Source organism: Scardinius erythrophthalmus, assembly GCF_964197995.2.
Source record: "Scardinius erythrophthalmus genome assembly, chromosome: 5".
Taxonomy (NCBI): Eukaryota; Metazoa; Chordata; class Actinopteri; order Cypriniformes; family Leuciscidae; genus Scardinius; species Scardinius erythrophthalmus.
In genome coordinates, this window is record NC_138225.1 from 26,089,459 (window position 1) to 26,115,178 (window position 25,720).

A 25,720-nucleotide genomic window follows, 5' to 3' on the forward strand; every position below is an offset into this window, starting at 1 on the left:
TGTGCTGGTTGGTGTAAAGCTCATTGCCACTTAACTCTGGAATGATGAATCATGGTTTACCATCATACTCTCACATGGATGAGTTTGGGGGAATGGCAGTGTAAAGCTACTTGACCAAATTTATATAACAAGTTAGTCAAGCTAGAAAAATGGTCTGTGGCTGTTTTCCCTACTTTAGTTCCACTGAAGGGACACGCTTTGTGGAAACACTTGTCTATTTGTGTATGGCAAAACAACCTTGACATGTTTCTCATTTTTGTAAAACAGTTTACTTGTCATATTATATTAATTATATTATTATTATTATTATGTGTTGTATATGATATTGTATCATATTGCAATTCACCAAACCATATTGCTCTGGATCAGAGCAACTAAAAGCAGACAGCAGCAGCAGTTTAGCCTATTTATTGGTTGGTGTCCAGTGGTAAAATGAAACTTAGACATTTTGTCACATATTTGGCTGTTTATGCATGTGCTTAAATTGGCACATACACACGACACTGTGGTATGCTTTGTACAATCCAAATGCGATCGTTATTATTTCTGATTCTTGGTCATGTTACAAGCTCTCCCGGTCTAGGGTTGGGAGAGGGTAACAGGATTAAATTAAATCAAAAGGGAGAAACGTAAACGTGGTAGGATCCCCTTCAATCCTCTGCCCCAGAAATGAGAGCCAAAGTTTTTTTTATTTAAACAAAGATAATAGAAGCAATCAATCTTAAGGAGAGGGTCTAGCCTAAACAACAAACAAAAGGGTTAACTATTTGAAGGAGAACTAAACGACCTGTAGGCTACAATAAAAAATAAAAAATAAACAACATGCTTTCTTCCACTCCCAGACTAACCAAAAACAGGGATAAATGTATTACAAAAGAAAAAGTGATGTCAGGATCTTGTCAGGATGTCAGCTTCCTATTACATAAAAATAGTTCATATATGATAGATACAACAGCTTACCTTTCAATACCGAAACAATGTTATGAAGAAAGAAAAAAAAAATCACTACCTGATAGCAAAAGGACTACAGTGCTGTTTTGAAACCACAAACCACAAGAAAAATCACACAGAGTAACACAAAGTAAAATACATATCCAAAAACCTTTATACACAAAACGTCCTCGGGACGTAATAGTCATTGTCTATATACTAATATCTGCCAGCAGATGGCGCTGCAGCACAACCTGCCCAGGAACACAAAATATCACAATAGACCTTATTCACATCAGTGCCATCTTTAGAATGAAAGTGAGGCTGTGAGGGATAGAAATGCATCTCTTCAAGGCGCTGCTCTAAATAAGGTCTATAGCACAGTGAATCTCAACCAGGGGGGCAGGGCCCACTGGGGGGCCTCAAGATGACTTATTATATAAAATAAGACAAAATAAGCATTCAAATAGAAAAGGTAGAACATGTCGGCTTTGAATATTGTTGTGGACAATGGGGAACATTAAAGTCAAAAAAGTTGAAATCCACTGCAATAGCAGCACTGTTTCATCGTGGGAAGAGTAAATGTTACACCAAAATTATGGAGAAATTAGATTTTTGATCTCAGTGTAAGTAATGTGCAGTATTGTGGAATACCTCTTATATGAATCGGGTTACCTTTTCAAACAATTAAGAAACTGAAGGATTAATGTAACGTGCACACAGTCATGTTTTTTCCTTCCACAGTCATGATTGTGTAGGCCTACATTACAAGTAAGAAAGGTTTTATTTTACACAGAAACTGCAATATCCAAAATCTGAATCAAAAGAGCTTTATTCCTGTAATTCCCTCTTTTGTATATAGTCAACCCCATTCTCACCTCATGAGTGTTCCATAAAGCCAGCAAACAAAGAGAATTAACTAAGTTAAGTATGGCTTACACTCCCACAGACAGCTTAATTATGATTATTTGCACAATCCTTCATATGAACCAGACATTGCTGCATGAACTGAACAAGTTGTAAACTTTAGTTGCCATTCACTAGAGACCAGACATTCTATTTAAAAGACTTCTGAAACATATGTCAGTGTATGAAATATAAATTTACATTTTAGTATTTTAATTAAGATTATGTACTAGTCTAGAACTATATTTAGTTACAAAAAGAGGGCCCAATGGTTGAGAACCACTTGAGTATAAGTCTTTCTGTCTATCTGATTTCAGCATATTTCTGTCAATATGACATGTAAAGACTTCAAACTTAAAGGTTTTAATTTACATTTTACGTCAAGACAACGTCAACGTTTATCTTGACGAACTTGCCTTTCATGCATCATCGTATGTTGAACTGTTAAAAACATTATTTTGCATCAGCAAACGTTTTTTTTGTATAAACTAGAGTTTTGTGTACGGCATTTGCAAAAAAAAATTTTTTAAAATGCTTTATTCAGTAACAAAACATACAACAATTAAATACAATATATATATATATATATATATATATATATATATATATATATATATATATATATATATATATATATATATATAAAAGTATAGTATATAGATATCAATATTAATAATAATACAAGTAAATAAAATAAAAAAGCAATATAACAAATATAAACAACTATATACACAGGGGTATTGAAATCAAATCCATTTCTCTAACCACAAAATAATACAAAGGTCTTAAAAAGGATAACATTTCAAGGCTTTACAATAGTCTATAGTCTTTTTTGCCTTGGTGTTCCTCACACCCTCCAAAGATTTAAGATACTGACAAAGCTCGAATTTAAATTGTATAAAACTAGGTGTAGTTTTTGCCCATCGACATTTATGAATGTGATATTTCCCTAAAATAATAAACAAATTAAGAACAAAACAAATGTTCTTTTCTAAAGGCTTATCGTAGAAAAATATTATAGTCTTATCCTTCAGAGTAATGTCAATTCCAGAAATCCCCTTAAAAAAGATCTTAAAGTCACACCAAAACAATTGAGTACAAATACAATAAAAAAAGGATGACAGACTATTAAATTACAAAAAGGACATTTCAAATCAATATCTTTCTTATATCTTTTAAAAATGACCTGATTAACTGGATAAATACAATGAATGATTTTGCATTTGCAAAACATTAATCAATCTTTCGCTCTGGAAAAATCGTCATTTTCATGCGCTTTGTTTACGCGAGAGGATGTCATTAAGCCGCGACCACATCTTTGACCAATCAAAAGTCAGGATTAACCTCCGCGTTTGTACAGTGGAATGAAGGCTCTGGCTCGTAGCTACAAAACGATTACCACATTAATGCAGATTAAGAATAGTATTGTCGTGAGCTTTCAGTGTGGTTATTTATCGAGCTTTCAACAAAACCCAGGCAGCGAAAGGCTCAATTTGCGAGAGGAATGTGCGGGCTAGTTTGCTAATGGCAATGCTATAGTAGCTCGTCGTCTTTAGTTTCTCATTTCTGAGTGAATATTAATATTGTCGCAGCGAGACTCCAAAGGATGTGCGCTTCATTTTATAAAGCATTAAAATATTGCAACAATAACTGATAAAATAGGTTAGCTTTTCGTTTGGTTGTACAGCAGAAGAATTCGCAATGAACTCAAAGCGCAACAACGGTGAAAACGGGGCGAGCAGAATCAACCCAGTGTCGGCACCAACAGCAACAAACAGCTCATCAGCGAGCGCTTCTCACCGTAAACAAACTATAATCAACTCATCCCATAAGGGGGAGAAGGATGAGTGCATGCAAAACACGGTCCGGGACAAAAACTTCTCCATCTCCACACTCAGAACTCGCCTCGGACCGACCATCCGGTCCACTCTGTCCGCCGCAGTGGACACCCTTCTGGGCGAGATCGTGGCGGTGCTGTCCGAAACCCAGCGGGAGCTGCTGACCAAAGAGCAAGAGAACGAGAAGCTGAAGGTTCGGCTCGAAGTCTCGGAGAGAGAGCTCAAGACGTTACAGGAGTGTCTGTGTAGCGCTCAGAAATTAATCGACCAGCTTCAGGGCCCCTTTGGAAACCCATCCATGCCGGGACATCACGTCTACGCCACCTCTGGACCCTTAAACTCGAACCGCTTAACCCATCGGAGTGCGCCCGAGCCGGATACGCGCTGCTTTACTGGAGCTGAACCCGAATTGAGTGGCGCTCTGGGTGATGCCATACACGGCTTTGACTCCAGAGAAGAGTTCAAGAGCTGCCACCTCTCCATTCAGGCGGATGGGACGGTGACGAACAGTTTTTATGACCCTATATCCGTCCATTCGTCAAACATCTGTTCAGACATGAACCGACCTGGTAAGACAACGATCATTTTTACACCTGTAGGTACTGTTGCTCTTATGAATTGTTGATGTGCCAAGTGCCAACTGTCAACACAGAAGAATACAAGCATAAGACATTTCAATAGGCTGATTTTTGTGAGTTATCAGCTTACTGGTGTGTGCATGTAAGCGTGCTCAGTGTGGCAACAACAGGGTTAAGGGATGCGCAACAGATTGGTAATGGTACCATATCGGTTATCTGTCGACATTAGATATTGTTATCTGCCGATATTTAATTGTGCATACATATTTTCTATTTTTATATTTAAATGTCCAAACAGTCATAATTTAATCATATTTTTTTTCTGACATTAAAGGGTTACTTCAGGATTTAGCATTAAGCTTTGTATTAGTAGAAAACCTGTAGTATTTTCAAATTACCATGCTTTCCACCCTCATATCCCCCTGTGACGAGAGATTTATGTATTTTTTGTCTGGAAAAAATCCTCCGATGACGCAAAAATCGTCATTTTGCGTCATCGGAGGATTTTCTGTCCAGAGGCTAAAGACTACAGCCAGTAGATGGCGTTGTTCCGCATGTTTACAACCCGCCCATACAGGGTGGGATCTCACTCACAGAATGTACACAGTGTCAGCCGTCTTTCTTTGGAAGCTAAGCTAGCATGCTCTTGTTCTGTGGAGAAAGCTGAATAATAGGAGAAAGCTGAGTAAGTAGGGGTTACCATCTTCCTTTTCCCGGACTTGTCCGGCGGGCGAGACTGTTAAAAATGTCCGGGATTCGGCTTTTGCGTTCTGCGGTCGCCATTCATTGTTAACATGCACACCTCTCGTTTCAATCTGAATTAATTCCGATCGGTGAATCTGACTGTAGTGTTTACATGAACGCTAAACAAGTGATCGGTTGATGTGCTCTTTACCCTTGCTAAGAAAATTTCCGCTCCTCCGTGAGAGATGCGAGACCCGGCGCGTCTCAGTAATGACGCCACCGGCCTCGCGCCGTTCTCCCGCGGCCGTCAGCCTCGTCCTGCTCGCCACAGTAAACATGATGAATGAATGGCGACTGTAGAACGCAAAAGCCGAATCCCGGACATTTTGGGTCTCTAAATCCCTGGCAAACTCATCACTTACTTAGGCTAGCCTTGATGTTTTCAACTGTGCTCTCTAACCGGTAGGCGTGGCCTCCTAAGGCAGCGAAGCAAGTGCATTCTGGGAGTTGTTGTCTTTCATCCACATAAGCCAAAAATACATTTTCTGGCTTTTCTCAGTCTAGAAAGCTCCAAATTCAAAAATTTCTCCACATTTCTTCTACTTAAATGACCTATTTTAAATACACATTCATCTTCCCAGAGGTGAAGTATCCCTTTAAGTTTAATCTTTAGCAAATCTCAAAATGATAGTTGTCATACTGTATTTTTTCATACTAAAAAGATTAGATTCTTTTGATTAATATTATAAGTAGAATTCTTTTAATATCGTCTATTTATTGGTTTTCAACCATAATCTGAAAAGTTTAATATTTGTGCATCCTTGATTCCCTATTTCAGAGAAAGAGGTCAACAGATAATGTTTACAACTGTTTTTTTTTTTGTCTCATAACCATATAACTTTCCTTTGCTTTTCACAAAATAAATAGCCTAATTATTAGACTCAAACAATACAATTCATAAATATTAATGTATTTTATGCATTTTCAGTTGTTACCATTTAAGGTAGAAATATGTGTGAAAATTGGGGAAATTTGAGATTTTAGAAAGAACAGCTTTTAGTTGACTCAGTTTAACAGTTTCATAATTAGTAGGCTAGTTTATGAGATTATGAAATTGTCATGTCAAAGTTTTGACTGCCATTTCTCATACGCCATTTCGCTGTAAATCTGTGTTACAGGTGAGATGGTGGATGACAGCAGAAGACTCTCGCACACCAGACCCCCCAACCCTCCCTCACACACTAGCTTCTCTGTTAAAGAGGAGCAGGTTCCTGCCTCTGGACAGGTGTGTGTGCGGGGAAGAGAGGCGCCCGCAGAGGCCGAGCATTCAGCTCAGAGCGTGTGTGATCTGGCATTCGTCCACGTGGTCGAGGAGGAAGGAGGCTCCCGCTCACACCATCACCCCTCCAAATCTACACCACCGCCCCCCTCCAGGCCTCACAATGGACCCTCCTCCAGTAGTTCGCCTACGCAGGGGACCTCCGGACTTAGATCGGCCCAGAGAGATGCTCCTGGTTTGGGTATGACTCCCAGGAGGAGCCCAGGTGTGGACGGCTCATCGCCAGAAGAGCCTATGCGGCGCTCCATCTCGGAGTTGATGGGGGAGGCACCCGGAGAACGTCCTCACTTGTGTTTGGAGTGCGGCAAGACCTTCCGTCTGATCTCTAGCCTGAAAAAGCACCTGAGGATCCATACAGGAGAGAAACCGTACCCGTGCACCGTGTGCGGCCGCCGTTTCCGTGAGTCTGGGGCTCTTAAAACTCACCTCCGCATCCACACGGGTGAGAAACCGTATTCCTGCTCCGACTGCGGAACGCAGTTTCGCCATCTCGACGGCCTGCGGAAGCACCGCCGCACACACACTGGTGAAAAACCGTATGTGTGCAGCGTCTGTGGGAAACGCCTCAGTCGCCTGCAGCACCTGAAGCACCACCAGCGCATACACACAGGAGAACGGCCGTGTTGCTGCCCACTCTGCCATCGAGGCTTTAAAGATCCGGCCAGTCTGAGGAAACACCTCCGTGCCCATCAGGGGGAGCCTGGAGCGGATGAAGCAATAGGCATGGCCGGTTTGGGAGAGGGGGACGGGGGATCCATGGATGACGAGGATATGAGATTCGGGATGTGGGGGGAAGAAGAAGGAAACGAAGGCGAGCCTGCGGTGGACTGTGTGTAGTCAAGCAAACAAATAAGCAAAAAAAATGAACATTTTGGTCTTATGGTGAATTTAACCTCAGACTTAAAATGTCTTTTCTTTTTTTTTGACCAAAATGTGATGTTAACTCTACAATCGAGGTTACATCTTCAAACACTGTCAGTGGCAACGTAAAAACAAGCTCATTATTTGACAATATGGTTATGTAACTCTAACATCATGACTTCTCCTAAATATTCACATATTATATCCGATGATGTCACATCATATAGATGTGTTTTAGTGTTGGAGCTGTTGGAGCTGTTGATGCTCCCGTGGGACTAACAGGGTATTGTATGATCTGTTACTCACAATTATGGGTGTTGTCATTGGTGTAATAATCATTTCATTTTAATGCTCTCTTCAGAGAAAGAGCTATTGCGTAGGTGTTCTAAGATGAACGCATTAAAGCCTTAACTGTGGTTGTATTGCACAGGCTCACACTCCGATGTGCATCAAAAGCTGTAGTATTGTTTTAAATGAAGGTAACTTTCTTCTTTTTTGTCGTTGGGTGTTTGCAGGCTGCAGAATATTCTTTCAGTTACCTTGGAAGTTTGTTTGGTTCATTGGTAGATTTAAGAGCCAAGTTTGGAGGATGTTGTGTTCAGGGTGAAGAGTATATCACATGGTGCTGATCCAAAATATCAGAAATGTGACTGCCTGGGTTAATTCAACAGAGTTCAGCTGACTCATCTGTAAAAATGTATTGTGCAGATCCACAGCTAACCCAGAAATCAAGGTGGTGCCCTCTAATGGATGTAAGAGGGAAAGACTGTTACTGCCAAATTGTTTTTTTGGTTGGTTCTCCTCCAAAAATCGAGACGCTGTTTCTGTCATGACCATGGCATCAATCTGTGTGGGTTTATGAATACATTTTTTTTTTCACCAATTTTTTGTTTGTTTTTATATATATATATATATAAAAAAATGTCATTTTGTTCATTCAACGTGTATATTTTGTACATAGAGCTGAATAGGTTTAGTCTTTAAAATTTCATGCCAGAAACTGGAGCTTTAAAAGATCCATGACGAGTGTTTTAATAACTTTGGACTATTTAAACTTTTCACTTTGTTATAGTATTGCATTTGTTCCTGACTGTGTCCACATGTGATGTTGAATTTAGAGCTGTTGTTGCAGATGTTTGAAGATTGGTTCAACAAGTTCAACAAAAATGATTGCAGTTAACACCCCAAAACATTTTCTGTGTAAAAACACTCAATGGCTTCATGCTTAGTAAATATGCGGAACCGAATGTTTGAAATCATGTAAAGATCAAACATAATGATTTTTTTGGTAGTATTAAACCAGTATTTTGGGCTGGTCTGCAACACTTTATATGTGATACTGTAATACAAATTGAGAGACAGCAACATTTTTAACCAAATGGAGGGGAAGATTCAAAGTAGTTGTTCGTAATGTTTAAGTTTCAATATATGGTATGATCAATGTAAACTTTCATTCTCCAGCATTAAACTTCATTATAAGATATCTAAAAACAGGCCAGTTTTGATAAGAAAACATTACCATCTGCTGAGAATTCCTTTGCTATAACAAAACATCTCTGCTTGCATATCTTTCAGTTTGTATTTCCAGTCATTATATTCTTTTATTAAAAAGGGCACAGTCGTCAGCTCCCTAATATCTATAACCTTCAAGTTCACTCATATTCAGAATGATGTACCAACAGTATTATAATCACTGACCATTAAAACTTTCAAGTGTATCAATTATTGAATCAGAATTTGCAAGATTTTTCTGGCTTAGATGGGGACTGAATTTATCAGTGTGTGTGTGTGTGTGTATATACAGTATATATATATATATATATATATATATATATATATATATATATATATATACATGCAGGAACTTGGTCAAATGAATCAACAGTGTTATAGGTGGGGCTATTAGACATCTTTTCCTCTCTCTGTATTATATATAGTCTTTGTATATAGTTGTGTGAGTAGTCTTTCTTTTCTGGGTGTTGACTCTGGTTACATTGGGATGAGACGTCTTACTCACAGGATACAACATAAAATAAACATGTATTTTGAATTTGAACAAATTCCTGAAAAAAGTCATGGATTTTCATTGTTGGAAAAATGAAAACATCTATAATTTTCAACAGGGCTTTAAACAGCGTTTTAATATATTTTGAAATGAGATTAATATCTTTGGCAAAACTGAATTTACAGCATCAGTAGTGTCACATGATCCTTCAGAAATCATTCTGACTTGCTGCTTAAGAAACATTTCTTATCAATGTTGAAAACAGTTGAACTGCTTAATTTTTGCGGGAACCATTATACGTTATTTTTTCAGAATTATTTGATGAATATAAAGTTCAGAAGTACAGGGTTTATTTGAGATAGATATCTTTTGTAATGTTATTGTCACATTTTGGCCAAAAAAAAAAACATTACTGATTTAAAATAGTCTAGAATTGTAACTTTTACAGAATCTGCTTTAACTATCTGTTTAGTTCCCCATCAGTCAATTTAACCCCCAAAGACTTTTATTGTAGTGCCACTGTGCTCTTTTGCCCCAGACGATGAGACATAGGTCAGCCAAAGTCTGACCCACATTTAGTTGATGTTTGGTCAGAGCTCTCCTCCCTTCTTAATTCTGAAGTGACTCATGTATCCGCTCAGGCATGATTATAGTCTCTGTGACGTAAGTCAAGACCACTCTGCTCTTTGAGCCCACACCCTGCCTCCAGACCACATTGTCCCTGCTCTCCATGCTGCGGTAAGCAGGTTTTAATGTCACATTGAGGGTAACATTTGTTGGCTTGAACACTCATCCCAGTGCTCTGTGTCATCAGACAGTGTAATACTGTCAGTATTATTCTGATGCGCAAAATATTTGTTTTCATTTACAGAACTGGTGATGTATGTGGTGTTGAGGTTGCTATTTAAAGGGGACCTATTATGCAAAATTCACTTACATGGTGTTTGAACATAAATGTGTGTCAGTAGTGTGTACAAAAACAACCTCATAATGGTAAAAATCCACCCAATCCAATTTCTAACCCCCATTAATCATAAGCAGTGTCTCCAAAACAAGCCGTTTGCAGATTCTAGCATATGTGTCACATTGCACAGTCCCCGCCCACGACTGTTGACGGACTCTGTCGTATTAGACCTCACCCTCAGTCCGCCATGTTTATCTCCTCGCCAGAGCATTTAACAGCAGCATTCAAGTAAGAAATGTTATCTTGTTAAAGCTATAAGTTATTCAGTCAAGAGCAGTGAGGGGTTTCTATTTTTATTTTGTTGTTTGATTCATATTATACTATGGGGCTGTTGATTGCCTGATTCTGATTGGTTGACGAACGTTCTATGTGCAATTATTTTCAGGGAAACGCACGGCTAGTAACTTAGTTCCAGGCAGGTCTTGACCACATTTCAGTTCCATTTCACTTTGCCAAAGGATTTCATTTATTTCAAAGGTCTTAAGAGTCTACAAAACCAAAACCCACAACGACACTGACAAAGCACATAAATATAGTAAACAATAGGATAAAAAAACGACAAATTATTTCCAAGTTCTTTTTGCTACCAAATTACATTTTATTATATATTATGCATTTATAAGTAAGCTCTGCTCTGACGATTTTATCAGTAAAATAGTTTTGCAAAAGCTACATGACGTTTCTTACTAGCGAGTGTTGTTTCGCTATTAGTAGACGCTGATGCCGAACACTGTTGAGAGACGCACAGACTGAGGTAAATCACAGACACATGCTTAAAGGGATAGTTCACCCAAAAATGAAAATTCTGTCAGTAATTACTCACCCTCATGTTGTTCCAACCCCGTAAGACCTTCGTTCATCTTCGGAAAGCAAATTAAGATTAAATCTGAGAGCTGTCTCACTCCTCCATAGACTTCTAAGGGACTGAAACTTGCTGGCCCAGAAAAGTTTTTAAAGAGATCGTTAATATAGTCCAAGTGACTACAGTGGCTTAATCTTAAGTTTATCAAGTGACGAGAATACTTTTTGCGCGCTAAAAAACCCCAAAAATAACAACTTTATTCCACTATTCATTTCCTTCTCTCTGGGCCTCAAGTGAGTTAACGTAGTGTTTTTGCGCAGCGCGTCAGTGTTGCACGTCACCACGTAGGCTCACTATTGGCCAACGCTGGTCATGTGTGTGACGCGCTGCGCAAAAACACTACGTTAACTCACTTGAGTGAATGAGACAGCTCTCAGATTTAATAAAAAATATCTTAATTTGTGTTCCGAAGATGAACGAAGGTCTTACGGGGTTGGAACAACATGAGGGTTGAGTAATTACTGACAGAATTTTCATTTTTGGGTGAACTAACCCTTTAATCTCTCTCTCTCTCTCTCTCTCTCTCTCTCTCTCTCTCTCTCTCTCTCTCTCTCTCTCTCTCTCTCTCTAATTGCAATAATAATGGCATTGACTGCTATCAGTTGCTCAAGTCTCCTTTACTAGCTCAAATTACGTTTTGGAATTAGCAACAGAGGCTTAGGATGAGATGCGTAAAGAAATTAGTCCTACACACAAAAACGTTTTAAGGACAAAAACTATTTTCTAAGGTGTGGTAACTGTAGCATAAGCCGAATAATCAATTATTCCTTACATATAGCAGTAGGTATTATGCTGCTTTCACTTTAATTCACAGATCTAATACACACATGCAATTTCTTTACTTGCTGTTTATGTTCACAGACATAACTGACTGTGTTTATGTGAACTTTGTGTGTTTTTGACATAACCTTGTGTGTGTATTTGACAGTTTAAGCGCAATAACACCAGAAAGAGAAGTTTAATACTTACACGACGCTCTGTCTGACATCCAGCTTCGGATGTGTGCGCTCAGACAACCATATATCAGAAGTTAAGACTGATATGGCTTTAAAACGCATGCACTTTCATAATGAACAGCAATGCCACATGAGCATGACCTGTGACCACGATAGAGATGATGTTTTGTTAGTTTTTGGCAGAGTATTGGGGGGACGAGCTGTACAGGTCACTTGTATTTAAAGATACATGCATGAAAGCAGCATGTTTTCACGCTTGAGTCTCAGGCCTCTTTATGATCATACTGTTGCTTTTTAGATATAGTCCAGTAACTTCAATTGTTGTACCCTTCAATATTTGATCCCATTTACTTACATTGTATGTGCCTTACTGTAACCAAGATTTTTATTTTTAAATAATTTTATTTATTTATTATTATTATTTTGTAAAACAACATGGTTACAAATGCTGTTGATTGAGCCTAACTTTGAACATGGACTATATCATGTAAAATATAAATTTGTTGCATATCTTGTATATCACACATTCACATGTATAAATCACTTTATTTGGATTTTTTTTTCTTTGAATGATCAGCATAGAAATATTCAATATTCAATATTCAATTCTACTTTGCTGAAAATACATAAACAACATGCCTGCACAATGCAACTGATTGCATGGTATACTTTTTAAATGTTAGAAATTATTATTTTATGTTTTTACAGTTTAACAATTATTGTATGGTCTATTGATGTAATATTGTTTATCTTTTTTTTCAATTTTAAAATAGTATACTGTCAGTGTTTGTATTCATTCTGAATATTAAAAAATGTCCTGGAGCAATTTGTGTTCACAATAGACGTTTTAGTGAACCGTACTCGGTTTGGTTTACTTTAAAAGTAAGGTCTGAGTGTTCACATATTGGCCAAAAATCCAGAAAACCATGCCCAGACCTCTGAAAAAGTGTGAAAACACCCTAAGAAATTCAATTAAATAGCAATAGAATATTTAGAGACTTTATAAGGAGAAATTCATTATGTGTTAGAAAAATGGAGACATGGCAAGGTGCTCAACAGCTTGCTTTTTCTGGTCTTGCGATAGCTCTCTGTGTGCATGTGTATTTTAGCATAAAAATTCCTGTGTGTTTGAGCAACTGCGCATGTCTGTTGTGGGTTTTGGTGCTGCATGCCTCTGTGTAGCCAAAAATGTAAGATCTGCCTGTGAACTCTCTCCATGTAAATGTGTGTGAGAGAGTGAGGAGCTATCATGCAGTCATTTCCTCAGTGACTGAAAGCAAACATTCTCACTTTACTTAAAGGAAGTGACTCAACTCACTTTCTCTATAACTTCACCTCTCCATCATCCTACTCTATCTTACTTTCTTTAATTCTCCCTCTCTCCCTTTTTGTTTACACACATCCTCTATAAAATCTATTATATTTGGCCACATGAACACATTTGTGTGAATATTCTCCTCTTTCCTTTGCTTGGAAAATAAACAGTTTTTTTTCTTTTTACTGTGTGCAGCTCATCCAGTCCGGCAACCATCGAGACCATGAATGAAATGGTAATGTATTATCAGCTTGATTCAGCTGCCATTACGCCAACATAATTTCAGAAACAAAATGCTTAATTTTTGCTCCTTTATAAAAAATAAATAAATAAATACATGGCAATGAGTTTGTGCTGCATAACTACTGTAAAACCAGTATGATTTTTGTTAGGGATTTTTGTCATTTTTTATGCAATTGGTGTCAAATATAGCACCAAATGTATTTTCACAATGTTGTTATACTAACAATCAGTGTAGCTTACTGATAGTACTGTCACTACAAACAATTGTATGGTGGGGTATTTTTTGCCTTCACATGCTAAACAATTCCAAAATAGGCCTACATAATAATACTTCAAAGATACCACCATGGGAGCGAATAGGTCATTTGGGTCTTGCAAGGTAAGATTTGAAAATGAAGGAAATGTACAGGAAATGCCTGTATTGTAGTAGCATAGATTGCGTTCTTGCTCCCCTCAGGTAAGCTAGTAAACACTAGAAATAAGTCTGGCGCATACAAATGTTTGACCCAGGGCACCGTAGCTGTCCTTGCCAGTTGCCACTGACGTTTTTCAGTGTTTACTGACCGGAACCGCAGCGGAAGATCGCGCGCAACACCTTCATCTTAGCGCTTGAAGAGTGCGAAATAAAGGAAAAAGAAGGGTGACGACGAAGAAAAGCACCGACAACAAAACCACTTTGAGTCCCGCTCTTGTACTGCTCTGGCCCTGCGCCAGCTCGACTGCCCGTGGATTGGCTCTTGCTTTGCCTCTCCTCCTCCTAAACTTTCCCAAACTGCGATGCGCACACACACGCCATCCACGCAGCGACTGAAAGTAAGGAGGACCTGGCTTTAAGGAATGAGGAGTTTTTCACCTTCAGGCTGTCATTTAAAACATGTAAGAATTTTAAAAAAGCTTTTAAACATGTCCCAAATGCACTCGATGCGGATAATCTGTATTTTTTATCCAACGAACCGGATGTAATTTTTCAAGTTTTTTACTTTAAACGGGACAGGAAGGCATCAGGAAAACTTTCTGCGCGAGAACTTTCACAGCCAGCGCTGCCTGGGAAAAGCGCGTGCTTGCGAACATTTTCCAAACTGGGCTCCAGTAAAACGTCTTCTGCGGCCGTGCCCGGAGGGACTGCCTGGTCCGCTCAGGCTTTACGTGGATATTCTGTTTGTGGTAGCGTGAATGCCCTGTGTTGGCATTGAGGGATGCCAGCATGCCCTCGTTGATTCTCTCCCATCTGCTCCTCATCTGGCTCGCGCTCCAGCGGCTGGCTCTATGCGCCGAGCGCGCGTCCACTCGCGAGCGCTTCAAAGTGGTCATCGCGCCACTCATCTGCAAACGGACATGCCTGAAGGGCCAGTGTCAGGACACTTGCGAACAGGGCAACAACACGACGCTTATCGGTGAAAACGGACAGTCGGCGGACACACTGACCGGGCCTGGCTTCAGAGTCGGTAAGACAATTCAAACACGTTTTTTTTAACGGTTATTATTTGGTTCAATTTGATGACGGGAATGCTCACGAGCTCTTATTAAAGTTTTCCACGCTTGAATAGCCTACTTAAGAAGAAAAAAGAAAGGGCCTTAAGTTAAAGGTATAGTTTGCCAAAAATAAACAGTTCAACTTAAATTAGGCTACTTGAAATAATTTATTTATGTTCATGCTGTTCCAAACCTGTATGACTTTACTTATTCAGTAAAAACACAAAAGGAGACTTTAGACAGATTTTTGGTGACAGTCTCCATTTACTTTCATTGCATTTTTTTCTCTCAATACAGTGAAAGTAAATAGTGACAAAGGCTGTCATTCGGCCTTTTTGTGTTCCACTGAAGAAAGTAATACAAGTTTGGAATGACAAGTGTGGATAAATTATAACAGAATTTATATTTTTGAGTAAAATATCCCTTTAATGAACAAACTTAATGGTCGAATATCTAGCACCAGCACGTGAGTTTGTGAGTGGAAATGAAATAATAACCCCCTCTCTTTTTCTCCCTGTATTTTTCTCTCGCTCTTCTTAATGGTTTCTGCATATTGTCTGGTTGGCAGGGTAGCTCTCTCTGAGCTGTATCAGATTGGATGTGGTAAGGCATGGTGCCATAAAGTCTACGCAGCAAGATCTGCACGGCATACACACACAAGCATTTTATCGTCTCTTAAACACACACATACTGTACATTTACATTCTCTTTGTCCACGTAAACACACACTTGCAGTCGACACACCACTAAAATATTTTGTGTGTGTGTTTAGTGGTCCCCCCCACCCCCACCCCCGCTGGTGGACCAGTTTGTTATTTCAAGCAAAGAATGCCAAAAGCTGATATACTTAGATGGTGTATCTTTAAGTGTGTGTGGGTATGTTTAGCTTGACATGTTTATTTTGGTTTTGCATCAGTATTGTGATGAAAGTGATTGTTATTTTAGTACAGGTTTTAGTATCAGGTTCATTTAGTGTGTGTTGTCTTTCTTTCTCTCCCTCTTGCTCTTTGGTGCTCTCCAATTTTGTCTGCTGGATGCCCATGTGCTTTTGAATGAGTCGAGTCCAAAAATAAATAAATGGGGTAAAAATAAAGGCGGAAGCTGAGTCACTGCTGAGTGAAAGCTACATTTATGGAAGTCCAAAGAAGTCCATGCACATCAAGCTCAAAGACTTTTACTTAGAGCATCTGTGGTTCATGGTGTATGAGAGTGTATAAGGATGTGGGATGACTTGCTTTCTAAATAGCAAACATCATATCTGCCACATATTCTCTGACTCATACGGTTTTGTTAGAATCTGGTTCTAAAACAAGCACAGCTTTATAATTAGAGTTAGACACATCTTTTTTTATTATTATTTTTATTTTTTACAGATATTCATACTTTTCAATTTTATCATTTATTTGTTAATTACTATTTGGTCTACAAACAAATTACACTGTTAAATGGTCTCAAAAGAAAAACACAGGTAGCTTATTTGATGTATTGTTTGGATCATTTTTCAATTATTTTAGCTTAACAATTAGACAGCTCAAAACAAAGATGAAAATAAATGTGTGAACTTTGCATAAATATAAAATGGCTTAAATAACAACAATAATAATACTAATAAGTTACTAATAGGTTATTATTGTACACTACCATTCAAAAGTTTGGGGTTGGTAAGATTTTTTCATGCTTTTTAAAAGTTTCTTATGCTCACCAAAGCTGCATTTATTTAATAGAATCTTTTGTAACTAGTGTTTGTTGTTATGTTCCTATGTTTCCTTTCAGTTCAGTTCTCATTTCTATAGTTATGCCACCATATACATGACAGACCCACAACAACAAGAATTTTATCGACTGCTTTTCACAGAACGGCCGATCGCTAGAGGTTTATGTGGAGGAGTACCTGGAACACTAACACTTTGTGATGCACACTGGGACGATAAAACTTTGAAACAGCGGTTCTGGAGCAGGATGGACAATATCCTCGGCCAAATGCTGATGTTGGAGGAGGTCTTTCATCCATTACGCCTTATGGATGTGCGGATTGTTGAGGACAAGGACACCATTTACTCTGACTCCCCAGGACGATCAACACCTTCAGCAGGTATCTCTCTACACACTCCAGAGAAAACACTTCGTCCCAGCCCGGAGTGTCCCAGAAACACAGAGAGATCTCCCACAAAGGACCCAGAGATGACTTCCATGCCCGCCATGGAGCCAGAGCCTGAACCAGCGCCCACCGCTGACCACAAGCTTGAGTTCTCTCCATTCCCAGGGAGAAAGAGCCGGTCACCGTGTCTGTCCCGAGACTGGAGTTGATTGCCAGGTCCATCGTGGAGTTAGTGCCGGTGAGACAGTCAACCATAGAGCCAATAAAGGAGGCCTGGCTCATCAATATCACAGCAGAGCCAGCTGCCATGCTTGTCCTTGCCCCTGAGTGCACACCTCCTCATTCTGCTGAAACACTACATAATGGACGACCTGGTCCCCATGTTCTGCCCACCCTATGGTCACCATCACCGCTGGTACGCCAAATTCTCAAGACTCACCAGCCTCGCTGATGTCTCACAGCTCCTTGGCTCTGCCAGTGCCACTGATTTCCACCAGCTCACCTGCTCCGTCTTGGACCCACTCACCACCAGCACGAAGTGGGGAAACTGACTCCATGGCTTCATCTTGGGCCTTCAGCCCCTTTGTTCCACCTCGGCCTGTTGCCCGTCGGCTCTGCCTTTGCTGTACGCTACCTCAGCTCCACCTTGGTCCATCGTTACCCTGGTTTCGCTGTGGACTTCTACCCCTTCTGATCCTCTGGGCTCCTCCTTCCCTCCGGTTTCACCTTGGTCCTCACTCGCTCTGGTGTAAGCCCGTTCTATCGGGCCCCGTCTTCGCCTCTTCCACTCAAACCTGTGTCATTGCCTAAGTCTTCCTGGTCTCCAAAGACTCCTCCCAAGAGGTCCATCAGGGATCCAGGTCTTCCTCGTCCTCCTCCAAAGCCACCATTGTACTGTCCATTACACCCCTCCTCGACCTAGGAGCACGGCAGCGAGCTCTCTGTCCCACCTGCTGTTCAATCGCTCCAGCACCACTGCCTCGGACAGCCATCTGCTGTCTCCGCTCATTTGCTGCCCGACCTCCTCAGCACCGCGAGGTCTCTTTGACAGCGTGTCCCTCCTTCCTCCCAGGTTTTGGCACCAGTGTAACACAGTTTGTTGTTGTGGGAAAAAGGAGGCGAGAACCAGCGAACGTTCAAAGACTTCAATAAACATAAAGTAAATAAACACAAAATGAAAGTAAAGACGGCAGCCCCTCACAGACGACTGCCGCCACACATAATAAAACAACACATCAAATAAAAAACAGTCCAGGCCTGGTCCTCTCTCGTCCATCACGATCGCCGCTCCTTCTTTTTATGCTTCCTCTCCTCCGTGAGAGATACGAGACCGGTGCGTCGCGCAGGTGTCGCTCATCATCAATCACGCCACCGGCCTCGTGCCATTCTCTCATGGCTCTCGGCCTCGTCCTGCTCGCCACAGTTATATTTTATTGTGTTTGTGTTCATGTTCCTATGTTTCTTTTCAGTTAAGTTCTCCTTTTTTGTCACCTAGGTTACTAATTAATTCCACATGTATCTAGTTAAGTTCTCTGTGTATAATTACTCCATGTTTTGTTCATTCCTTTTTCGGTTCTCGTCATTATCTAGAGTGGAATGAGTTTCTTCCCCTGTGTATTCTCCGTGATTATTATTTTTAAAGTGTTTATCTTGAATTACCTGCATCATGCAACTTCTTAATACCACCATATACGTGACATTAACATTTTAAGTCAATATTGACTTGTATATCTCTTTATAATAGTTCCTATCTTCATTATAAAGGAAGCTGTGATTTTATTTGATTCAAGTTAACTGAAAGTCATTTGTACATCATAAGTGAATGATGAATCCTGTCATCTAACCCTAAACTCTCACAGACAATTCAAAACCCTGACCCTTCTAACCACAACCCTACACCAATATGATCTTAATGTTTATATTGAGTTAAATCTATAATGTCTGTAATGTGAAAACACTTATTTTTTCACCCAAGTCCTTTTGTTTGCATGATATCTCTGAGATTACGAAAACAGACAAGAAGCTCCCATAATCCCTAAAACATGTTATCTTCAAAAATGCTGGTTAAAAAAAAAAATTCACCAGACCTGATTTTTTTTTCTACAACTTCTGTTTCTAAGGGTCCATTAGGGGAAAATACTCTCCTCAGAAGGTCTTTTTGTTACATTTATGTTTAGTCCTGTCATTTCATTTTGTTTTAGTTTGGTTTTCCCTTTGCCCGTTTGCCTTTGTTTCCATGGTTGTTAATTAGTTCTACGCCTGTTCTGTTTTCCGTTGATTGCTCCCTTGTGTATTTTAGCCTTTAGTTTAGTCTGTTCCATGTTGTGCCATGTTTATGTGAATTTGTTATTGCTATATGTGTTTCCTAGCCTGGCAAGCCAGACCCACATCAAGATGTTGGGTCTGGGAACTCACCATTGGCAAGGCTCAATCCGAGGGGCGGGATAAACCGTTGTCTTTGAAATTCCCTCTGCACGCAATAGGATAGCGCTACAACCAACCAGAGCGTTTTCCCACCAGCGGAGCTAGTTGATAGATTAAACTTTTGCCGTATCTGGTCGGCAAAACTACAAACACATCTTCCTTTTTTAAGAATTACTTAAGTGCTGTTCTTTGTTCTTTTCTCAAAGAAAAGCTTAAATCCAAGTCCTCCAGAGTCTCGGCCAAAGCCGATTCGAAAGACCGCTGTTCGCCAGCAGCAGCAGCAGCCATTCTTTGTTTTCAAGTAGCAGGGAACCGTCTCAACTCTGTCGTCATTATGTTAAGTCCACCCGCCGACTCTGTACACGATGTCATTGGCCTGACTAGAGTTTGGTTTTTCCAGCTCGAAAGCCAACGGAGAGTTGCTAGACCACCCTGGCTGCAAAATAAAATTTGCTGCCGCTAGGGTGCGTCTAGATTTCTAGGCTATGTATTTCCTAGAGTTTTCTCTATTGAAAAGAAAAAAAAGAAGTATTTTTGATACATCTTTTTTTGTGCATGGCGGGCATGCGATTTCAGCAAGGTACCTACTGAACGAGTAGATCGCATGCGATGTAAAGCTAAAGCTCAGGATTTTTGTGCTCACACTACACAGGCCGAACGTCGAGCTGCGACTTGACTGCTCACACTATACGTGTGAAATATGTGCGATAAACCACCGTGCCTGGTTGCGCCAGATGATATCATGTATCCAGAGATATTGTCAAAACAAGCATCAGCTATCAATGATTTAGCATTTCCAATATATGTATTAAATTATTATTAGTATTATTAGTATTATTAGGGAAGGCCTGCTTTTATTATTAAATTGATAGGCCATTATAATTAATTTGCCAAGCAATAATTTCACAGCGCATCACCAAAGGTGGGCATACACTGCGATTTTCGTCCGATTTTGAGCCGAATTCTGACTCGTGCAACTCTTTATCGGGTTGGGCCGATTTTCAGCTTTGTCGTGCGTTGTTTGTCGTGCAGTGTTTGTGCAGTGTACAGGGTGAAACGAGAGGCGAGAAACCTCTCACGACTGGCAATCGGATGGTCGGAAGAATTTCTGGCATGTCAGAAATTTTGGTCGCTCCTCGTGACTATATCGCACAGTTGAAGCAAAGCTACGAAACCGATTGCCCTAAACTCATATTTTTTTCCCTCACTGCACCTGCACGAAAACAGAAGTTTAACTATTTCATCTGCAGCAAGAAAGAAAATGAAAAGAGGGAGATCTTAATTTCTGTAGCTTTCAAACTAGCTATAAATTACTGTTGCTTACCTCCAGTTTGTGTTGCAAAATGGATAAACCATATATTACCCACGTCTTCCAAGCCACCTGCGATGTAGCTACCATGCCCCTTTAATTTGTTAAACAATGTCCATGTTAAACAAACTGTTTTTGAAATAAAGCTGTTTTGACTAAATTGCAGTGTTCGGAAATATTATAGACTTAATAATTTTAATTACAGTCCTATTGTAAGCTATTAAATTAATCTATTTAATTAATCTATTAATAATATTGTAATATTATTCATTGTAATCGACCTAAATGTTTTTAGACAATTTTCAATGTGGAGGAGTAAGCTTCTTTGTAATCTTTTATTATCCTCACAGCGCGTTAGTTATGCGGTGAATGGCTATGAAATTATTGCTTGGCAAATTAATTATAATGGCCTATCAATTTAATAATAAAAGTAGGCCTTCCCTAATAATACTAATAATACTAATAATAATTTAATACATAAATTGGAAATGCTAAATCATTGATAGCTGATGCTTGTTTTGACAATATCTCTGGATACATGATATCATCTGGCGCAACCAGGCACGGTGGTTTATTGCACATATTTCACACGTATAGTGTGAGCAGTCAAGTCGCAGCTCGACGTTCGGACTGTATAGTGTGAGCACAAAAATCCTGAGCTTTAGATTTACATCGCATGCAATCTACTCGTTCAGTGTGAGTAGGTACCTTGCTGAAATCGCACAGGCATCGCACAGTGTATGCCCGCCTTAACACGTTACAGAATACCGAACCTACATTTGATTTCGCTTTTTTATGGACTTGCCGGCCGTCCAACCGCTCTGCCTAGAGCAAAAGGAGCAAAATCTAGAGGACCACAACAAAGACCTCTTAGATCTGGCATGCCTCACATACTATCCAGATCGCTCTCTTTGTGTGTGTTTTACTTTACCAGCCTCAATGAGCGATCCAAGGCATGCCTGTCCAGTGTTGGTCCTCCGGGAGATTTTGGCACCTATATGGAGTGGGTGCTGGTGAGTAACGGATCTCCGTTCACCATCTGCCTCACAGAGGAGGACATCACTGTGGACCCAGAGCCCAGCCAGCCACTACCCACACACTGCACGGAGTGTATGCCAGAGCCCGCTGCAGACACAAAGCTTGAGCCTGCCGCGATGTCAGTGCCAGATGGAACAAAGATTGAGCCAATCATCCCCCGGGAGTCCACTTTGGGTGTCCTCTTGGAGTTCGAGGGCATAGGTGAGCTGCAGCTGGCTTCTGTTATCTATTATGAGGAAATAGAAGAGTATATTGCCCTGTATCTCCCGTCCCCACTGGTCCCACCCAGCTCCAATTCTCCTGTGTTTCTTCTGGTCCCACCCAGCTCCTGTGTCTCCAAGGATCCTGCCTAGCCTCCCTCTCCCACCTCGACTGCCCATAACATCCAGTTCCTCGGTTCCGCCTCCGCTGGTTCCCTTCAGTATCTTGGCTCCTCCTCTGACTCCTCTCTGCTGTGTGGATCCACTTTGGGACTTCTGGTCTCCAGCTCCCCCTTGTCAAGTCCCCTTGCTTTGCCTCCAGCTGCTGAGTCTGTCACTCCAGCTCGGCTCGTCGACATGTCGGCTCCACCTTGTCTCCCCCCTCTCCCTCGGGTTCACCTGGGACCATCGTCCTTACGGCTCCATCAGGCTCCCTCGTCCCTCTGGCTTCACCTTTGTCAGACGTCACTCTGCCTGTGCCATGGACTTCTGAGCCTCTAGCTGCGATTCGTCCCTCCACCTCTTCGGTTCTGTTGGACTCCGTCTTGGTCCTCATTCCCACCGGCTCCTACAGTTATGTTTACTTATGTCAGTTCATTGAGTATTAGTTTGGTTTTCCCTGTGCATGTCTACCTGAGTTCTAGTTCAATGTTTGTTTCCACGGTTGTTTGCTTGATTGCTCCCTTGTGTTTTTAAGCCTTTAGTTCAGTCTTTTCCATGTTCGGTATTGTTTATGTGAATGTGTTATTGCTATATCTATCTCCTAGTGTTTTCTCTTTGTTTAATAAATTAGTATTTTTGATTCATCTTTGTTCATGCGTGTCTAACACGTTACACTTTCCTTGTCCAGAGTCCATAGTTCATGCTGTGCAGTGGAAATAAGCACTGCAGCTATGCTCAAACTGTATTAAAGCTATAATCATCATCATCACGATAAACCTTTATTCTAATGCCAACAATGAATTTGCCATAAAGTATTTTACCTTTTACTTAAAGCCTGACTCAGCTGTCAAGATGATACATATTACATTTTTCTCTGACTTAGTCTTGTGGTTTCAGTCTTGGAATGCATCAGACAGCCTGGAGGATCAGGCACCTAAAGAAATACTCACATGTGGACCCATCTTATTTGACCTACTCTTTTAGAGTCTATACTCTTTTTTTTTTTAAATAAAATAAAGATTAGATTATATACTGACAGACAGTTTGATTAGCAGTTTGTTAAGTACAGAGAAAGCAGCCTCTCTTTCTCTTTTTGTGTCCCTCTGTCTGTCAGTGCCAGCATCTGGGTTCTGTGGTGAGAGGTCTGTAAACCCCAAACCATCCTCCACTTCTGCAAAGTGCCACTGAGTGCCCATAATGATGCCATCATGCAACACCAGCACTACCCCATACCTATTTCAGGCCTCATTCACACACACACACACACACACACACACACACACACACACACACACACACACACACACACACACACACACACACACACACACACACACACACACACACACACACACACACACACACACACACACACACACTGCCTCTCTTTCACATGCAAACGCCACATATTTCCTTGTATTTTGGTGACTTCTGTTCATTTCTTTATTTAACTGGGTTCTACTTGCAGCACAGTCTGTGATCCCTCTTTATTCGACTACTGTGGTGTGCGATGCTCAGTGTATGCTGTGATTTAGAGTGCTCACAATAGTAAGAGCCAGATTTATTACATAACTAGATACATGAAGTCTTTGGGGCTAATCAGGCTTTATTCCTTCACAATGCATGGAAAATCCTTGCAGCAAGCCACAAAGGAGCAGTTTCAGAGTGGAAAATGTTTCAGAAATCCAGTCGAACATTCCATAAGCATGCCAATCCTTGTGTGTTTGTGAGTGTATGAGTCAGTGGCCATCTACCATTTGTTTTATATGATGTGCAGTAGTTATTAGTGTCTGTTTCATCAACATTCTCAGTCCTTTCCCCTCACCATCTTTTTATCTAAGTTTTGCTTTTGTTTGTAGATCGTATTTCCCATTCTTCCTTAAAGTCAGCATGAAACGTAAGTTTCAATAGTCTTTTCGTCCTTATTGTGATGTATATCCGAGTTAAACGCCTTCTCAAAGAAGAAAAAAAGTTGGCCAGGACTTGATTTTGTCCAATGGGAATTGATTGGATGGTTGTGGTTTGCTATTGCTGTGATCTCATGTGTGACTAGCAGGTTATACCGCCTTCGAGCCGATAAACACATCATTAGAGGAGAAGAGATGATGAGGGAGGGGAAGTTAATAGATTATGAGGGCAAAAAAAAAAAAAAAAAAAAGATGTGCACAGAACAGATAAATAATTTATAATAAATACTGCTATATTTATATTCCATAAAAAATATGAATTGTCCATTTTGATTTCATTGTGACTTAAAAGATTCCATGCACCTTCTACACAGAAGATAGCAAAGAGGAGTACGACGCAGTTAGGATAATTGGTCTTGCCAGTCAGAGACTCTGAAACTCAAATTAGAGGTTGTGTTGGAAAGTGATAAGAGAACACTGTGCATAAGTGAGTGTCTGTGTTTGAGGGAGAGGTGGCAGCTGTGGGCTTTTTTAAAGGGCAATATTGAAACTCAGGCCCTTAAACAAGCATTCTGGTTTACTCAGAGTAAACTCACTGCTTTTCACTGTGGGAATGAGGCCAGTTATTTAAAGCAGAGCAGAGGAATGTGTGTGTGTATATATATATATATATATATATGTGAGTGTATTTGTTATTGGCTGCTTACCCTGTAGTTATTCTGAAGTGAAAACATCCAATGATTAATGGTAGACAGGTTTTTTGAGTGATAGGAGTCATTTAATTATTTTGCAAGCTCCATTGACAACTTTAGCACTTCATTTTTATAAGACGTCCCCTCCATTGTCCCTTTGTGATGTTCAGTATTTAAAGGCATAGTTCAACTTTGACTTTCTTCTTGGGAACAAAAAATATACTGTATTTTGAAGAATGTCTTAAGTGTTTTTTTGTCCAATGAGGTCCAGTTTGTTTTATATCCCATTAACTTTTATTGTATTGAAAAAACTAGTTCTTCAAAACAGTGACATGAGGGTGAGTAAATGATGACAAATTTTCTATTATAGGTGAACTTTAGACTTTAGTGAGGGCAGATGCCATATTGCATTTTACTCTGATGAAAACAGCTGTGTAGGATAGACTACTGTTTTTACAGTGGTACCTACTCTATATAGGTACTAGATCATACTAGAAATTTTTCAAAGCTCACTTTACTGTTTTATGGAGTTTTTGTCTATTGAAAATTTCTTTGGAAAGATCTTTTGTGAGTTAATTAATTGGCATGTTGTTAATTTACTATAAAAATCCATTTCTATCCCTTACAGCCTCGTTTTGCTTCCTGTCAAAAATGTAATTTGGCTATAACTTGACTAAGGTCTATCCCTTTAAGAAAGGCAAAGACATTTAAATATTACTGGTGGTTGATAACATCAACGTTCCACTGACTAATGATAGATCAGCCGGAGGCAGTGATGTCAACCGTTATGTTTGGACCCCTGTTTTTATTTAATCTGCAATTGCAGGGACTCTCTATTCCAGGGCCCGTGACAACACTTCTGGTTTTCTCTTTCATTGGTGCCCATGCAAACAGAGACACCAAAACATCAGTATTTTCTCAGTCAGACTAAACCTT

At 40.0% G+C, this 25,720-nt stretch overlaps 2 protein-coding genes across 3 annotated transcripts in view; both read left to right on the plus strand.

The window, feature by feature from the left end:
- The first annotated feature begins 3,160 nt into the window (after positions 1-3,160).
- Positions 3,161-8,856, plus strand: LOC308690637 (uncharacterized protein). The gene is made up of 2 exons (XM_081365237.1): positions 3,161-4,243; positions 6,115-8,856. The coding sequence occupies exons 1-2, from the start codon at positions 3,538-3,540 to the stop codon at positions 7,110-7,112; spliced, it is 1,704 nt and encodes a 567-aa protein (XP_081221363.1). The 5' UTR covers positions 3,161-3,537; the 3' UTR covers positions 7,113-8,856.
- A 5,419-nt stretch (positions 8,857-14,275) lies between these two features.
- ltbp3 (latent transforming growth factor beta binding protein 3) overlaps positions 14,276-25,720 on the plus strand; it is a 49,319-nt gene continuing 37,874 nt past the window's right edge. For both annotated transcript variants that reach the window (XM_081365222.1, XM_081365223.1), the window contains exon 1: positions 14,276-14,926. In XM_081365222.1, coding sequence (XP_081221348.1) covers positions 14,686-14,926 — 241 coding nt within the window. In that variant the 5' untranslated portion in view covers positions 14,276-14,685. The remainder of the gene's footprint in view (positions 14,927-25,720) is intronic.